The sequence below is a fragment of the Musa acuminata genome, chromosome BXJ1-11, assembly GCF_036884655.1.
Source record: "Musa acuminata AAA Group cultivar baxijiao chromosome BXJ1-11, Cavendish_Baxijiao_AAA, whole genome shotgun sequence".
NCBI classification, from domain to species: Eukaryota; Viridiplantae; Streptophyta; class Magnoliopsida; order Zingiberales; family Musaceae; genus Musa; species Musa acuminata.
This window is the reverse complement of record NC_088337.1, coordinates 25880736-25898264: the sequence shown is the minus strand read 5'-3', so window position 1 is coordinate 25898264 and position 17529 is coordinate 25880736. Positions and strand designations below refer to the sequence as shown.

At 39.5% G+C, this 17529-nt stretch overlaps 3 protein-coding genes and 2 non-coding genes across 9 annotated transcripts; 2 read left to right on the top strand and 3 right to left on the bottom strand.

Moving 5' to 3' along the window:
• Positions 1-226: 226 nt before the first annotated feature.
• On the bottom strand, positions 227-6573 carry LOC135597375 (transcription factor bHLH149-like). Of its 4 annotated transcripts, none has more exons than XM_065090237.1 (5): positions 6434-6571; positions 5885-5950; positions 5668-5819; positions 4269-4441; positions 227-934 (listed from the first exon to the last, which is right to left on the bottom strand). In XM_065090237.1, exons 4-5 carry the CDS (start codon positions 4338-4340, stop codon positions 332-334), a joined length of 675 nt encoding a protein of 224 aa, XP_064946309.1. In that variant the 5' UTR covers positions 4341-4441; positions 5668-5819; positions 5885-5950; positions 6434-6571; the 3' UTR covers positions 227-331. The 4 variants fall into 4 exon arrangements, with proteins under 4 accessions (XP_064946309.1, XP_064946310.1, XP_064946311.1 ...); XM_065090238.1 differs by having other exon boundaries at positions 4269-4404; XM_065090239.1 differs by lacking the exons at positions 5668-5819; positions 5885-5950 and having other exon boundaries at positions 6434-6573.
• Positions 6574-6715: 142 nt separating this feature from the next.
• On the bottom strand, positions 6716-11269 carry LOC103971602 (protein SUPPRESSOR OF QUENCHING 1, chloroplastic). 2 transcript variants are annotated; one of them, XM_009385662.3, is made up of 7 exons: positions 10743-11269; positions 10378-10478; positions 10227-10283; positions 10038-10132; positions 8995-9094; positions 7506-7564; positions 6716-6977 (listed from the first exon to the last, which is right to left on the bottom strand). In XM_009385662.3, exons 1-7 carry the CDS (start codon positions 11125-11127, stop codon positions 6848-6850), a joined length of 927 nt encoding a protein of 308 aa, XP_009383937.2. In that variant the 5' UTR covers positions 11128-11269; the 3' UTR covers positions 6716-6847. The 2 variants fall into 2 exon arrangements, with proteins under 2 accessions (XP_009383937.2, XP_064946308.1); XM_065090236.1 differs by lacking the exon at positions 7506-7564.
• Positions 11270-12951: 1682 nt separating this feature from the next.
• Positions 12952-13907, bottom strand: LOC135596627 (calcium-binding protein CP1-like). The gene has a single exon (XM_065088687.1). It carries the CDS (start codon positions 13835-13837, stop codon positions 13355-13357), a length of 483 nt encoding a protein of 160 aa, XP_064944759.1. The 5' UTR covers positions 13838-13907; the 3' UTR covers positions 12952-13354.
• Positions 13908-14847: 940 nt separating this feature from the next.
• Positions 14848-14922, top strand: LOC135597841 (small nucleolar RNA R66). The gene has a single exon (XR_010481433.1). It is a non-coding gene; the product is annotated as a small nucleolar RNA R66 (small nucleolar RNA).
• Positions 14923-14983: 61 nt separating this feature from the next.
• Positions 14984-15070, top strand: LOC135597858 (small nucleolar RNA snoR118). The gene has a single exon (XR_010481449.1). It is a non-coding gene; the product is annotated as a small nucleolar RNA snoR118 (small nucleolar RNA).
• The last annotated feature ends 2459 nt before the right edge of the window (positions 15071-17529 follow it).

Below are 17529 nucleotides of genomic sequence, written 5' to 3'. Positions count from 1 at the left end.
TACACACACTCATTCTCTCTTTCTTTCCATCATCTTTTTCCTTGGTGGAATTTTAATTGTGGTTGTGACCTACATGTCGTAACATGTGAAGATAACAATATCATAATAGATACCATCCCAACATTACGGAGTAATGAAAAGATCGCATCTATTTACGAAAATGCCGTCGGGCAACGGGCGAGGAAGACGGCGAATCAAGAATCTCAGCACACGAAAAACCAGATCAAAAACAAAGAAGAGAAGATAGATGAAATGTACAACGAATTACCACAACCAATTCTAAGGCCGGAAAGGCAGCGAAGACCAAGAGGAAGAAGAAGAGGACCTCCGATCACATAGGCTCCGCTGTCGCCGCACCGGCGGCGGAGAGGATCTCGGCGATGGCGCTCATGGCCCGCACCTGCATCTCGAGCGCCGCGATGTAGTCGGATGCCTCCTCCAGGAGAGTCAGCAAAGGCAGCTTCCGGCAGCCCGGGACCAGCCGGCCCAGAACCCTCGCCTTCCTCTCCAGGGTCGGTGGCTTGCTCTTCGGTGTCGTGTGGGAGGAGGAGGCGGCGGTTATGCTGCCGAGGGGCTTCCGCCGGCAGGCCCGCGCCCGGACCCAGAGCTTGAGCTTCCGGCCGGAGAGGATCGCACGGCTCCAGCGTGTCCGGCCGCGTCCAGCCACCGCCAGCGCTCGGTCCGCCGCCGCCCGGACGGCTCGGCTCCGCGAGTGGTCCGTCGCTGCCGCCGCGGAGGATCGGCGGACGCGGCGGATGGCCTCGATGAGCTTGGATGAGTAGGTCTTCTGCTCGCCCTCCGTCCTCCACTTGGCCACCGGTGGGTCTGCCCGGCGCTTCCGCTTCCTCTCCCCTCCTCCTTCGTTACCGGTAGCGGGATCCCCCTCCGCGTTCGAGATCGCCATCTCAAACCCCACAACCCACCTCCGACTCGCCTGCAACAAAAGCGATCAAATCAGTCAAAAGAAACCCCGCCGAAAAAACCAGATCACATCACCATATTCTCCACCAAAAAGTCAGATCCGCCCACATGATTCCAAGATCGAAAGGGCACCACGAAGGAAAAGGAAATCATCAACAGTCCGAGATCGTATCTGTGTTCTTACCTCGACAAGTCCGATCGAACAAAATGAGGAGGAGGAGGCTATAGAGGAGTGTGGAATCGATCGATGGGAATGGATTGGAGTGGAGCGGATGACGAGAATAACTGACGACAGGCCTCGGCTCGCACTATTAATACACCGAGGTTTCTAAATGCTTTTGCTTTGTTGACGATTTTGCCATCGGTCAGAGCGAACCAACTCAAGCGGTAGTAAATCTCGATGAGGACAAAACCGCGGCGGGAGAGCAAATGCAATGACGATCTTGCCATTTGGTTTCGACGGATGTGAAGATGGCGTCATCATATGATACCAAGGAAAAATTACAACAATAATTAAGAATCAGCTAATTCACGAAAAAAATATTCTCTTTTTTTCTTTTTTCTAGCAAGTGTCTCATTCTCAGAATTTTCTAATAGCACTTTTTTTATTTACCTAATACCGAAAATATCTTTAACTTAATTATCAGTCTTATACGCTTTTTTCTTTTTCTTTAAATCAATTTATAAGATAAATTGATCCAATTAATTATTTTTACACTGTATTATAATACTTTCAATGATATCAAAAAATATTATAACATAATACAAAAATACTGTAAAACACTGTATTTATACAAACTTTATAAAAATATAATATTTAAAAACTATGTTATGGTGGTTTCTTAATATTGTTGAAAGCATTGTGACATAATATATAAAGACAATAACTAGACAAATTCATATTATGAACCGATTTATAAGAAAAACAATAAATAATCGAGAATATTCTAAGTATTAGATAAAGGAGGAGGTTGTTAGGAAATTCCAAAATGGGATACTTCACCAAAAAAAAGATAATTTTTTTGAAAATTTTACCCATTAAAAACTACATAAAAAAGGAAAAACAAAAGTTTCTTTTGTTATTATTACTTTGCAATGATCAGCTAGTGATGGCAATGTAAAGAAATATCAAATCCTATGTGTGTGTCTCATGAGCACACACTTTCTTTTTATCCTCTTGCATGATCATGTTTCCTTTTGCCTCTCTCATTGCTTAGTTTCTTATATATTTCTCCTTTTTTTTTGCTTTTACATGCAGCAAGGAGAAAACAGTCATTCCAATCTTTGGCTTCTCAACCCTTTCCTTGAGTGAAGAGGATTCCTCGACATTGACCACATGGGCATCACAAGAACATATCTCAATTTCCCTGTACTTGGTTCAAGAGGGTGCATCCAATATGCCTAAAATAGCAGACTAGGCAACCTCTGAGGGACCAAGTCACATGATTAAGTAGGGAGTGACTCAATGGTCTTGTCTCACATTTTCTTTCTTTTCTCCCTGTAAATCTCATTTGTTGAAAGAGTGTTTTTTGCTCAAAGCTGTTTTAAGCACAATCCAAAACCTTGAAGTATATTTATTGTATAAGAGTACAAAGGAATAAAATCCAGTAGTCAATTAAATGAAAGTTTTGCCACTAAATGTCAAACATGATGATTCATGCAATTAACCTAGTAATTCTACAGTTCAAACCCAATGCTATCTGTAGGATGATATTGAGCAGATAATTTTTCATTTCTTCCTTTCTGCAGTATTTGTCACTGAATATTATCTGTAGGATAATATTGAGAAGATAAATTACTATGGGACACATGGACTCCCAAATCACAGAAGAAATCCACTCAACAAGTACCATAATGGTTTAATCAGGTTGCATGTCAGGTTCTCACTGAATCAAAATAGAGAATATTCTGTGAGATGACCTTACCTTGATATGAGAAATAGTCCCTACGATGTACCCGTCAGAGTTTCCAACAGTATAAAAAGGACTTCTAGATCAGACTCTACCCTCTCTAAAGAAAACTTTAATCTTATATGTTCACTTCTTCTTTTACTCATCTCAAGATGAGCTCTAACTTAAAGCATCAAATGAGCTTAGAAGTACCAGGCATGTTCCCAAAGCATCTTGATTCTTATAGGGTTCAAGAAGATCCATCTCGAAACTATCAGTTCAAGACCACCACAATCTAACCTCAATGTAGCCCTAGATGTGATTGCCATAACATCTCAATTAAACCTTAAATACAAGAAGCAACAAAGTATAAATGCCTCAAAGTCTCTAAAACCAGTGGAGTAGTTTCATAGTACTTTCCACCTTGAGAACGGTAAGAGGAAATGATTCCAATCTAAAGCATTTAGTTCTTTTTAGGATCACCTTATGTTGCAACTTGATGTCACAATTTATACAAGGAAAGAACAAAAAATGCTTTGGGAATCAAATGTGGTTGGCATCTTATCATCAATAAAAGCCAAGCATGAGCACTACCATGGAGCCTACCAATGTCCAATCTCAAACTCTATCAGATCATCGGATAAGTGACGAGTCCTATCTTTTGTTTGTCGCTCATATATATTTGAGTCATTGTTACAGATAAAAGAAAATATTTGTATCTTTGGATCATGGAATCCAGCTGACAAACACTGTTTGATTCTGTACAATATCCATTTAGCAGGGTTTGGTTCCTAACAACCAACTTTAAATAAGAACCAAAATCAACATATGGTACAGCCACGCTCCAATACTAAACTTCAGTTTGCATCAAGCACAATGAACACAACTTGAAAATTCAGTAGTTTCATACCAAATGATTGTCTTATCTAAACTTTTAGGTACATCCTCATGTCAACTTTGTTTCAATAAATGAATGATTTAGCTAGGGATTAGGAGGTAAGGAGTTCATACATACACTAAGCAACCTTCACTTACAATTATTACCGAATTAACAGGTTGAGAATGGGTACAATACAAGTGTTCCTAAATGGTCAATGTCCACATAAAAATGATCAAATAAGGATCAGTGGCAGACAGCAAAATCGATATAGGACATGGAACTGATATTTGAGGCATAAGGTCATATAGAGACCTACCTACTCAAAATCATAGCATTTGTTTCATTGCACAAACACATCATGATGTGTTATCACCATGACCATAAATCTAGCATTCTGTGCATCACATATTAATTAGAGAAGAAACAGGGCACAAAATTCTTGACATTTACCATAATGTTTTTCCTTGGAAAAGAATTAACGACTATTCTCAATTCAAAATTTTGTAATTGATAAGGACATGAAATTTACTACTATATACAGCCCAAATCCTAATTGCTGAGTGTTGATTGTGACGTACCTGAGGAACCATTGGCATCATAGTATAAAAAAGGTTCAGTAACTCCCCCAGTAGTTTTTGGCTTTTCTTCATGGAATGAGGTATCAAGGGCTACGTATTGTTGAAGGCAATCCGCATCTTCCTTGCTGTAGTAAAGCTGCAAAACAATCCGCATCATTCTTTCTGTGGTAAAGCTGCAAAACCGAAGATCACCATTTAATCACTCAAGTGTCCCACATTATTCATTTACTTATCTAAGGAATATATGGCTTGTGTTGATGGCATCATGAGCATTTGAGCATAAGTGTAGTAGTTCAAACACAATAAAGTTAATAGACTAATTATCTCGAATTATCGGATTGTGACAATTGGTATCAGAGCCCCTAATATTGAAGCATGGTCTATTGTGGACGAGACACAAGGCACTCCAATACATGAAGGTCAAGCCCTTAAGTGGCAGAAAATATAGTATAGACATGTATGACAAAAGTAATTATCATAATATCACCATAATGAAGGATTAACTATCACGAAAATCCACCATTCTTTTGAATCCAAAGGTTTTTATTCCTAGGATGGGCATCGTACACATACTCCAATAACCACATGACAGCACTTGAGGTATGTTACAAAAATGCCACTACTTCTACGATTTGATGACACATTATTTTAGGCCATAATGTAATTGCAACTTGAAAGCCGTCACCACATTTAGGCCATAATGTAAGTGAAAGCCATCATTGACTGTGATCTCTATGCCTGAAAACTTTAATTAATTTGATTTTTCTTAGTAAATGAAAACATAAATTCAATGGTGATAGGTGATGGATGACATGGCAAACATCTCACCGTCATGTGGGCGACAAGTGGCTGACACATCGACCGTCTAGGTCCCAAGTCGGCCACATGTGGTGGACAGATGATAGACGGACCGAGTAGTACGTCATCACCACGTAGCCAACACGTCGACCACCCGATTCTACGTAGACACATGATCGAGTGATGCGTCTCTAGCCTAAGTTAAGTCAATTAAGGCACGCGACAGGATTGGTGAATACCACGCCATTACTTGAATTCAGCCTGAGAATGTCACATGTTCCCCCATGATTGTCAATGATCCCAAACATAATGGTATTCGAGACCACCTATAAAAGGGACCTAGGTGCGTACTTGAGAGACTGAACAATTCCCCTCATTAGTGTTGTCTGACGAGTTCAACCGGTCCGAACCCAAACATAACTTAACTGTCGGAGATGCACTAGTCGAGAATGCCCCCAACTTATTTTTGCAAGTTCAACGCTTCGCAAACAGTGATATGAACTGAGACTGACTCGGAAAGGACCTTGGTTGGATCCAAATCCCTATTTTAACTTGGACAACTAGAATCTCCACTAACAAATGGTTTTATACAAAGAAGTACCTGAAAGTTAATTCTTCCCATAACATATGAAGTAGAATTTCTCCCAAAATAAAGAGATGCACATCCATCTGAACTTGTCTCTGCATTTAGAGGATTGACACTAATTGCGCACTTGTAGGGATGGTTTCCACATCAAATTTGCTATGAGCTTCCTGCATAGCAAATAATGGTAAACCAGTTGAAGAATCATGTACTAATCCTACATTATAAATACTACCTTATGCCAGCAAACACATCCATTTCTAACTCGATGAAAGATGGCATCATGTTCTTCAGTCTGTACCTAATTCAAACAGGTAATAAAGTGAAAAGGATGAAGTTTTCTTGCAAAGTGTAGCTAACTGGAGCAGAAAGAAGTCATGCATAAGAATGGTAACAAAGCAGATGATGTTAATAGGGGACAAAATGCACAGAACAAGAATCAAAAAGGGGAAAACGATTGCCTCATAAAATAGATCTAACAAGAGTATTTAAAAAGAAAAAGGATGCAAAAAATTAAACAAAAGAGAATCGAATAAGCAGACATAACTCTTTCATTATAGTTCTCAGAGTGCCCCAGGATAAAGGGTGTTAGTAAATAGTAGTTATATTCATGATCATGTAGGCACGTATTATTCGGCATTGTAATGTCTTTCACCTTCTAGAGAACCAAGCGTCCATTTGCTGTCCTGAGGGAGTTGACATCAAGAATATGCATGCATATATTTATGGAAAGAAAGAAGAGATGAATAAGCTTAACTATACACATATAGCTTATAAGACTAACCTGTCATCCAAGGTAACAAGCCTTCATGTTTGCTTGTTCAGTTAGCAGTTCTGTAGAGTTACCATCAAAAGAGCTAGTTTCTTGAGTTACTGGCATCTTCTCCTCTGCAACCAAATTTCCCAATTAGAATCCAATGAGCAGGGTAACATAAGATATATAGTCCGTATTGATGAAAGATATGTTATCCAAGTTACAGGTTCGGAACAGTAAACAGTAGAACACCCCAAAATTCTAAAATCAGAACTGCTGAGATTAGAATTTATAAGTAAATGCTGGTCAAGCTAAAAAGCAGTCAAATAAAGAGATTCAATACAATTTGCAAACTATTACAACAATTTAACAGTAATAATCTCAAATGTTGCCTGCTGCTTACTACATCTTCTCATGAAGGAAAGTTGAATTAACTTATTTTAACTACTTGTCAATAGAATGACCACCATATAGAACATCATAAATTGAGATGCTCCCAATTTCCTTTCTGATAAGGGATGGACTGGCTGGCTGCAGCATCTCTTCAGATAATGTAGTGGTAACAGCAATGCATCTGCAATCGAGGATTACTAAATTATTGGAAAATTTCCAAAATTATTAGAATTTTGGGATCAAAGTAAACTAATAAATCAACAAAAACCAGATCCGAAAATGTGTTAAAATTTACAGAATCATTATAACTAAGTGAAGCAATGACAGTAAGACGAAACATTTTCCGTCTCCATGCCTATTGATAGTACAGATACTGGATCACAAAGAAGAATACAGAAGAGACTACATCAGACAAACAGTAAGTTCACTCTATCCTACTCTATCCTATCAATACTGAACTTCACAGATTATCTTTACACAGTATACTGATGCAAATTCTTGCATACAGACAAACTCACTTAAACACAATGATGAAGAAGACTACCCAGTAAAGACTTGGATGTTATGTTCATTCTATTTGACAACAAAAAAGAAATGTTTTTCATTTAAGTTCCAGTTCTATATCAATTGTGATGTCTAATGAGAAATTAATGGATGGATATGTTTAAACTTGGCATTTATTAGAAAAGAAATTATGTCTAATGAACACCTCATTTGTGCAGCTTTTGCTGCTTGAACTCCAGCAAGAGCATCTTCAATCACAAGACACTGCAAGACATTTCCAGCAAGACACTTCATCATACTCATAAAAAGTACAATGCAATCTCAGATACTTCAAAAATAATTTGTGGACACATAAAAGCAATGAATAATCACAATGCAGAATATAAATGGAACTTTGGTATCCAAGGACACGTTGATGAAGAATTCAGACATATAAACTAGAGAATATTCAATATTCAACATGTACCAAATATTGATATCACCATTGGAGATAATAAAATAGTCATTACATATTCATTTGCTAGTAAAGGATGGAGTATATCTTATGAAAACCAAATTAGTTGTGATCAAGGTTTCAAGTCTCAGTCTGAGGCCCACACCGGTTCCTAGGCAAACAGGATGCCCCAAGTTAAAAAAATTAAAACCAATCAAGTATGAACTGGGCCAGAAAATTGCCGGTCCAAGTGCCAATCACAGGACATGTACTACTCCGACCGGTTTTTGAACACTGGTTGTAACTGAGCCCTTTCATATGTAGAATTTTCATAGGCAACTTCCAATCTTCTTCCTGATGCCTAAATGAGAAACAAAGAACTACTTCCTTTGACCAAGAATAACACCTTTTTAGACAAAATAATGGCATGTCATATTAATGGACATGTCCAAGGATTGGCCTGGCCAGCTACGGCTTGGCATAGCACATGCCAAACTTTTTGTGCACATGCTTGGGAAAGCAATACTTAGTTGTGAAGCTTGCCAATATAAGAATCATCTCTTGGATCCCTTAACAACCAGTTCCAAATTCCAAGAAAGATCCATGCACCAAAATCCTTGTGACATAGATCATACCAATTCCAAGTTACTGGGAACTCATAAAGAGTATCCTGGAATACCACATCGTGTCCAATTTCCTCCAACCAAAATTTGACATGTAAGAATGTACTCCAACAGAACCTATTTGTCTGAACAATGCAAGAACTCATAGTGTTCATAGCTCATTGGAACCAAGTATCAAAGTGTAAGCAGACACCAACTTTTCAGTTTTTGCAAAAGAACTAAGAAAATTAAGTATGACTGTTTCCTTGAGTATTCTTGATGGTAAGACAATAACTCATACAAGTCTATGATGAATTTGTAAAGCCATTCAAGACGTCCCTATTTCTGAATTAAAGAAATAAGGAGTGCAAAACCTTTTTTATGAAATATGATGATGTACCAGTGTCAACCTTAAGTTGCAAATAAGAGATTTTATACAAACTCCGTGATTCCGGGTGTAAATGAAAACTTTTAAGTCATAGAACAACAAAAACCGGTAGTAATTAGAGAAAAACAAAAACATGAAAACATCAATGCGATAATTTTTTCATAGCCAAGTTTCATACATTGAGAAAAGTGTATATAGAGCATAAAATCCTGTCTTGGTCTAGTGATGATGGAATGTGATTTGGTTTGTCAGACAATGCAAAATAATATACCTCGGACTGAGGAACATTCAGGTTCTTTGAAGCTGCTAAGAATATATCTGGAGCAGGCTTTAGATTCTCAAATGCATCAGCAGAAACAATTGCATCAAACCTGATATGCACAACAAGTTGCAAGTTATCATTGAATATTGTGAGAATTCAGATATTTTGGGAGTGACAGAAAATACCTGTATTCTCAAACATTGTGAAACTTCTTTTACAATTAAAAAGAGTGCTTAAATCATTATCGTTAGAAGAATAAAGTGGAGAAAAATAACACAATAACTTTGAGTTACTACTACTACAAAGAAATTTTCTGGAGTTAAATAATATAATATATATAAATATATACTATACATGTTATGACTATGCCACTACAGAGTTAAAGATCTTCATAATAAGAATATCTTGGTTCATCCATCATATTGAACTTTATAAGAAACATAAGGTACATAAAAGTAAATTAGGAATGGTAATGTGATGAGAGATAAAGTTAGACATAAAAGAACTGTACAAGAAACAACAAAAAAAAAAGGTTCTAAGTTTGATTATTGATATTGTGCTCAAAAGAGCTCAGTGACAGGAAACCATCCATGTAAACAGCCCAAATAGCTGAGACAATTTTTGCTGTTGTCATTAATTGAATGTGCAGTTGCTTATTCTCCTAATTCTTTTCTTTACTCAGAGTTCAAAGGGGTTTCAGTCTCAGGTCATTTAGGCATATTTTTAAGTAATTGATTAGACAAAAATGATGATGACCATATAGATTTGATGATGATTTGAAATTTAATTATGGTTAATGAATGTTATTTCTTCTATATATGGAATGATGGACCTCACCCTAAACAACAGCAGTACGTGATTTAGCAAGAAGCAATACTTAATATGGAAAAAAAATTGCCAAAAGGAAAAGCTTTTTCATGGTGTATATACTTCATCAAGACATAATACTGTATAACAACTAACATAGAGGTAGGATAGAATTGAACTTTAATAAACATCACTCATAGTATGATTATTAGCCAACGAAGTAGTCAGAATACGTGAGCACTAACAGAGAAACAGGAAGACCAGCAGCTGCCAGATTTGCATCGACCTTAATTCTGTCAGCACTAGAGGCAACAGCAACCTTAAGCCCCCGACTTTTACACTGACATGGAGTACAGCATCCAATAACTTATTTTCATTAAGGTAAAGAGAGAAAGGAAACCTAATATCAATTAAAATCGAACAAGCAAGTATACCTCCATGATGAGCTCAAGAGCTCCGGGAAATCCAATGCCTGAGTCGGGCTTTGCATACTGCAAGTGAGCAAATAGAGAGTAGCATTAAAAAATTCCAAACGAATGAAAAGAATTAAGGATCAATTCCACAAAGAATCATCATATGCTATACCTTATCAAGGTAAATTTCAAAAAATCTCTTCTTTGCAGCCTCCGGATTAAAACCCTTCACCTCCTTCACTGAAGCAACACCTCCAAGAAAATTGGCCTCGCCTACACCATGGTTTATACACCGATCATCATAACAAGGTATAATTTTAAGACAATCCACATTATTCGATGACACTGACAAACGCCAACCACGTTGCATACACTTTCTCAAAGACAAAAGCAAAACCCAAACTTGGAAAATATGAATGAAGAAATCAATTCCTAAATCTTTCGGTTCAATCCCTCGCCATTTGCATGTGCAATCGAGAACCTTATTCAACCAATTCGCTGCCCGAAAAGATCATGATGAAAACGGAAGAAGTGTACCAGTCCCCATAAACGGGATGAAGTCGTCGGTGGTGACGGAGACACCCATATCGGCGAAGACGTCGACGGCCGCCATCCTCGATAGCTCTTCGCTGTTGCAAAGAACTCCATCCATGTCGAAGAGGACGGCCGAGACCTTGCCCCACTCCGCGCCCTCCTCTCCCACCGGGACCGTCCCTTCTTCTACCTGCTGCGACGCCGAAGCGCGAGCGGCGGTGCAGCTACGGCGGCGGAGAGGGGCCATGGCGAGGGTTTGGGCCGGTCGCTGACGGTGGCGAAATAGGGCGGCGGGGACAAGGGATAGGTAAGGGAATTTGGGGAAATGCGGAGGGCGGGTTGGGGAAGAAAGAGGTCGAACAGAGAGTGCCGTCGAACATAGCGCCATCTCGCTGCTTTTTGGGCGCGAGAGGAGTAACGAGGGATGAGAAGCGCACGGGGAACTTTATGCTTGAAATGACTGTAATGCCCTCATTGGAGGCTTGAGGAATCTTGGCCACTTCGTTGGATCAGGAAATGGTGGTGTGAATTTTGGTGGGATTTGTGAATGCAGAATAAATAGTCTTCATCCTTTTTTTTCACATTTATTTAAAATTTAAAAATAAATAAATATAGTTATAAATTTTTTTAGTATAATAATAATATAATTGATAGGAAATATATTGACGTCAATCAATATTCGATATCTGATACCACATAAAGATTAATGTGAAAAGAAAAAATTTCAGTCATCCTCCGTTTATCGTGCCCCCATAGAGATAAGAAGATCATTCCAAATTTATTTTTTCCTATTGTCAACGTGGACAAAACGAAAAGGGAAGATAATAAGACAATTATGAGACGTGTTTCTTCCGTAGACCAACTATAAAAGTTAACCTCAAGTATTATGTCAAATAATTTTCTTTTAAAAAAAAACTCGTATCCCAAAAAGAATATCGAACTAACTTGAACATCAGTTTAATCGGGTCAAAAAAAACCTTTCTCCACTTTGGTTTTATTAGAGGCAATGTCTTAAAATATTGACATAATTATAAGAAAAATATCTAGAATCTGCCCCCGCCCCCCCGCCCTCACCTCAAATCACCTAAGAGGAAAAATATCTAGAATCTGCCCCCGCCCCCCCCCCCCTCTCCCTCACCTCAAATCACCTAAGAGGTATTTCAAAATTACCTCGAAGCCACTTACGATGCTTTTGCATTTTCGAGTTTCCGTTGACTTGGCTTGAATATCTAAGACGAAATCGTTTGTTGATAACAATAAGAAAAACATAAATAAATATATATTTATTTCTCACAAATAATTATTATTTTATTAGAATATATGATTTAATATTATTATACTTGATTTTTACGATTTTTCCCCAATAAATATCCAAATTTTTATTTTTTCAACTGGTGCACATTTTTGTCGTATTTCCCATGGTATCTCCGACAAGACACAACAGCAATGCACATCTTTTTCGGGGACCGATTTATATGGTGTATCAGCTAATTTCTTATAGGTTTATAGTATTTTTTAAAACACTATAAATGACATAGAAGTCTTTTTATTGGTTTGTTATATTATTTTTTAAACTAATAAATATGTTCATTTAATTTATTTTTTTTATAATATGAGCTAATTTTTATTAAATTAAGATTTGAGTCAATTTATATGTTTTTGGACAGATTTATGATATTTTGATAAAAGTGCCCAAATTTTTTATTTAAAAATATTATAAATCTTATATATAAAGATCGGATCGATATGTAATATATAATTATAATATTCCGATTAGTCATAAAGAATCCTGACAAATTAGCTTAATTATCTTGACAACAATCGATTACTATTTCGGCTGTCATATCAGATCATTTCAAGGATCCTGACAAATAAAAGCTTTTTGAACAATATGAAAAAAGTATTTAAAAAATAAAAAAAAGAGAAATATTTTTACTCAAAACTATAAAAGGACTTTTATAGTTTTATCTTCACTTAAAGCAAGTTTTTTTTTTTTTTGCAAAATTTATTATTACGTATAGCGTCTTTAGAATTGCACTCGAGTATTTAATATTCTAGATGAAAATTTTGAAATTAAACATAAAATTCTTACTAATTTTAGCTGATAAATCTTCATCTACTATGTGTTAGCAAAAAGGTTGATACGTTCATGTGATATATTCGAGAAATAAAAAATTAAGAAAATTATTGTCTAATGAAGCAATCTACGGTGTGAGATCATCAATCAAACTCATCTTCATTCATTGCAAGGCCAAAAGCACCTTCTCAAGTAAGCATACCAAGAGTTCATATTAGCGTTTGCCATTTACATAGGACTGCAATATAAATTTCTTCATCTAAGTTTTATACAAGACAATAGCTTAATTAATTCAAGAGTATTAAAATCATCTATAGATTATTATAGTAATATTTTCCTAATTTTCTAATTTTCGAATGTAATCTGACTATCTATCTTTTATTTCTAATTTTTTTATTGGATTTCCTACCATGTTGACGTTTGACAAAAACGACGACGTACATTCATGAGCAACCGAAGCTGCTTTCTTCGACTTTTATTGAAGGAAAATACCTCATGGTGTTGATTCACGAAGGAACAGGGACAGATACCAAACAGCTCACGGGCCATTGGCGTAGTCGACGGCCAGGATCCTGAGGAGGGCGTCGAAGCTGACCGCGTCACCGCCGCCGCCCATCCGTATCATCCCCCAAACATCCGCGTCGCCGGCCGGCAGCCCCGCCATTTCCAGGTACGCCTTCAGGTCCCCGAACCCCACCTTCCCGTCCCCGTCCCGATCCATCACGCGGAACGCCTCCGCCATGACGTCGCCTCCTGATCTCCCCCCGCCGCGGCCGCTGAGGACCCGCTCGAACTCCTCGAATTCCACCAGCCCGTTGCGGTCGGCGTCGGCGGTATAGATCATGGACCCGATGTCCTCGTCCGAGAGAGGCGCCGCGAAGCCGGAGGAGAAGAAGGCCTTGAGGTCGTCGTGGCTGATCTTGCCGTCACGATCGGCGTCGAGGACGTCGAACGCCGGCCGGAGGATACGGGCGGCAGAGGCGGACGGAGCGCCGCGGGGGTAGCGGCCGGAAGGGCACATCCTTGCCACGGTTCCTCTACACAGGAGAACGGAAGAATCTGGAAGCGCCTCCGTCTGGTCGGTGAGCGACGAGCGGGTGATAAATAGGTGGAACGTTCGTGGTGAGAGTCGTGTGGCTTGGCGACCACGAAATGGGCCGGGTCCAATCCGGGCGACGTGGTGGGTGACGTCAATGGGTTGGAGGAGCCGTCCATTGAAGCTGGGCCTCAACTCAAGACGTGGTGAGCGGAACGCCACAGGCGAAGATTTTTTCTTGATGGTGATTAAAGGAAAATTATATTTTATTGATAGCAACACATTGATCCCAATTATAAGTGTACCAAATTTGAATTTTTATTTTGTATATGACTTAATGGAGGATTTTATAGGAATAAATGCTGCATTCGAAGATTTGTGATAGCAAATTCTAAATCTTGACCTCATATATGGGCTTCGGGCCGCAACAAATAGGCGCCGCTGCTCTTGAACTGATCGTGTCACATTTGTAAATTAGCACACTAACCGAGGCATTTCTTCCCGACCGAGTGAAACCCTACTTTCTCGAGTATATATAAGTGAAGAGCCGATGAAATGGATACCTCGCAGGCTGCGATGAGAAGACCCTCTATTTCGTCGTCGTCTTCTTCAGTCCGATTTCTCTGTTGTTTCTCTTTTTTCTGGTGCTCGAGTCTGCTGTCCCTGGAACGTGCTTGTTCTCCTTCGTCTTTTTCCGTTCGATTTCTATGCTGCTTCTTTTTCCTGCTGCTGTTCTTGTGGCGGAGAGAGGCCACCTGATGAGCCGATCCTTCTGTCTATCGTCGGGGGATTGGTTTTTCGGGATGGCTAAATTGGCATCGCCAGGAGATGTTGAGTCGCTGTGCCCTTCTTTTGTTCCGTGGGCTGTAGCGAATGATTTCTCCGAAATGGAGCATTTATCTTCGTTTTTCCTTTTCAAACCTTTTTTTATTCGGAGTTTTGGCATCAGTAGTCGATTGAGGTTTAGTATTTAGGGATTATTGAGTCGCAGCTGGTCCGATGATGGCATGAAATCTTTGAGACCTGAGCTTTATCGTCTTGATGAAAGCTATAAGCAATTTTCTGAGGATCCCCTGCCTATAACATGTTCGAGTATTTACCTTCTTGAGTGTTTTTTGTGGTCCGCATATGTTGGATGATGAAATGCACTGGGCGCTGAGCAGTTCTTCTGCATATATTTGAAGTAAATGCACTTGCCTAGAAAGCATTGGCTGACATTTTGTGCTCACCATCGATTCAAGTTTAATGTTGTTACAGTTCTGATTTTATTTATTGCTTTCCTGATTTAAGTTTTATGTTCTCACCTTCGATGCGGAGGAACTTTGTGTTTTTGCTAATGGGTAATTCGAGGTCGATGGCAAGGATATTTAGCAGTCATAATAGCGCATAACCTCAAACCAACCTTGTTTAAGCTTTTGATAAAATTGCAAGGTCTTAAAATTTACAGACAAATGTCAGAAAAAATAAACAGAGTACTTGTTGAATGTTTCCAGTTCTTCTAAGAAAATGTTAAACATATACAATATAATACAAATGTTCTCATAGTCTTACTATGTTTTCCTGCGAATCATGCATTATTTAACCTCTGTTGTCATTGCCTATAATATCTTGGCAAAGGAATGAAACTGAGACTCAACAATTTTCGTTAATTATATTTGTGTTGGCTGTCCTCGAGCGAAGTTGCAAGGTGGTAGGGCAGGGGCGGCGGTGCCGGCTGTTGGGATGCGGCTACCAGGCGGACGGTTGCGGGGGCCGAGGCGGAGGTGCGATTGTGGGCTGTGATCAGTAACGGGCAAAATGGTTGTTTTAAAAAATTATAAAAACTATATTTTTTCGTTGAAAATTTTGTTTGGATTTTTAGAAAAGTATGATTATTATACAAATTATAAAGCAAGATTTTAGTGTTATATAATGTTAAAATATTACATATAAAATTAGTAATGACAATACCAAGACATCATTTTGTTGTATTATTTGACATTAATTTTATATAGATATAAAAATGTAATAAATACCATATATTAGTAACTAATGAAATTTTATTTGGCTCAAATGAAAAATTACAAGTCAGATGACAGCGTAAATGAACTTGGTAGCCTCAAGTCATGCCTATTACATTATTAATAACATACTGAATGTTTGTTAAATGCATTATGCGTAATTTTTTAAACTATTTTTATTCAACGTGATAACACACTATAATTTTGATATTTTAGGCATAAGTAAGAGGTTTTTTTTCTCTGTATTACATTGCAAATTTTGATTTTTAATAAAAACATATTTTCATTTACTTTTCGGAAATATATATTCAATTACCTCCCTACCTTTCTAACTCGGATTATTCGTTTATTGATTTTTGATTGATTATTCGTTAATTGATTCTCGATTCTTCGTCCATTGTGCTACCTCAGTAACTTTGTAAGAGTTCGACCCTCGGGAGCTTGGTCGGGAAAAGGGGATGACTTAGACATAGTACTTATTGTTGGGGAAGAAAGATGTCGTTGGGAAAAGGGGATGACTTAGACATAGTACTTATTGTTGGTGAAGAAAGATGTCTCACGGGTCAGTATGGCTACGTCCACAAGTCAATGTCGAGAGTTCTCTGTTGGCTAAGCTGGACGCCCAGGTAGATCGGGCCTTCGCGACGAGGTGTTGGTAAGTGTTTGTTAGTTCGAGCGCCGTCAGCGTCGAGCTGCGTCTCTTCGTTCCCTAAGTGACAACTCGACCTCCCTCACTGGGTGACAATTTCTTGGTCGAGGTGCTTATGGCTCGAGGCGATTGCCTACCTGCAAAAAAGGCCTTCGTCGGGTGATTCCCGACCGTGGCCCCTTCGACGAGCAAATCAGTTGTTTGTGGAATTGTTTTCTTCCCCCTTGGGTCGGATGCCGACTAGAGGTCTTTATATTATTGTCCGGGTCGATCATATGCGGGTTAGCGTGGTGGACGTGCCAAATAGTATCTTGGTACGGATTCTGACTTGTCATGTCTTGGGGGCGGTGCCGTCTCGGGATTCCCGAGACGTGCCAAGCAACGGCTTGGTACGGATTCTAACTTTGCGTGTGACATCGGGTGTGACATGTCTTGGACCCAAAATAGGCCCTATCACTTCTCTCCCCTCGACATGGCATGTCGTGGGGTCTTGCAAGGCTGAGAGGGGTGCCGGGGTCGGAGCGGTGTGATCGCGTCGGTTGCTCATGAATGGAGTGTGGGCCGACGAGTCGCAACTCGTGGATCGCAACTGAGCGAGTCGCAAGTCAAGGATCATCGTAGAGCGGCTCCGGCAATGGACTAGGTTGGCGAGGTGTGGGTTGAAAGTTGGATCGACCGAGATGCGACTCGGGCGTTGGGTTGGCCGTGAGGCGTGGCTCGGGCGTTGGATCAGCTGAGATGCGACTTGGGCGTTGGATTGGTCGCGAGGCATGGCTCGGGCGTTGAATTGGCCGCGAGACGTGACTCGGTATGAAGGTTGGTCCTGCGGGCCGAGTGACTGAGTTTGGGCTCAGGTTTCGATGCCGAGGGGTCACAAGTCGGGAGCGATCTGGAGCGGCTCGCGCAAGAGCTATGCCAACGAGTTGCAAGTCGGGAGTGATCTGGAGCGACTCATGCAAGAGCTGTGCCGATGGGTCGCAAGTCGGGAGTGATCTGGAGTGATTCATGCAAGAGCTGTGCCTACGAGT

What these genes read in the sequence shown, in the direction of transcription:
- LOC135597375 (XM_065090239.1), bottom strand. Translation starts at nt 4,340, where the DNA reads ATGAAGAAAAGCCAAAAACTACTGGGGGAGTTACTGAACCTTTTTTAT. An exon ending in TGATGCCAATGGTTCCTCAG is followed by an intron (nt 935 to 4,268) that starts GTACGTCACAAT and finishes CTTTTGTTGCAG; the next exon opens with GCGAGTCGGAGGTGGGTTGT.
- LOC103971602 (XM_009385662.3), bottom strand. Translation starts at nt 11,127, where the DNA reads ATGGCGCTATGTTCGACGGCACTCTCTGTTCGACCTCTTTCTTCCCCA. An exon ending in CATCCCGTTTATGGGGACTG is followed by an intron (nt 10,479 to 10,742) that starts GTACACTTCTTC and finishes ACCATGGTGTAG; the next exon opens with GCGAGGCCAATTTTCTTGGA. An exon ending in CTCTTGAGCTCATCATGGAG is followed by an intron (nt 10,133 to 10,226) that starts GTATACTTGCTT and finishes ACTCCATGTCAG; the next exon opens with TGTAAAAGTCGGGGGCTTAA.
- LOC135596627 (XM_065088687.1), bottom strand. Translation starts at nt 13,837, where the DNA reads ATGTGCCCTTCCGGCCGCTACCCCCGCGGCGCTCCGTCCGCCTCTGCC.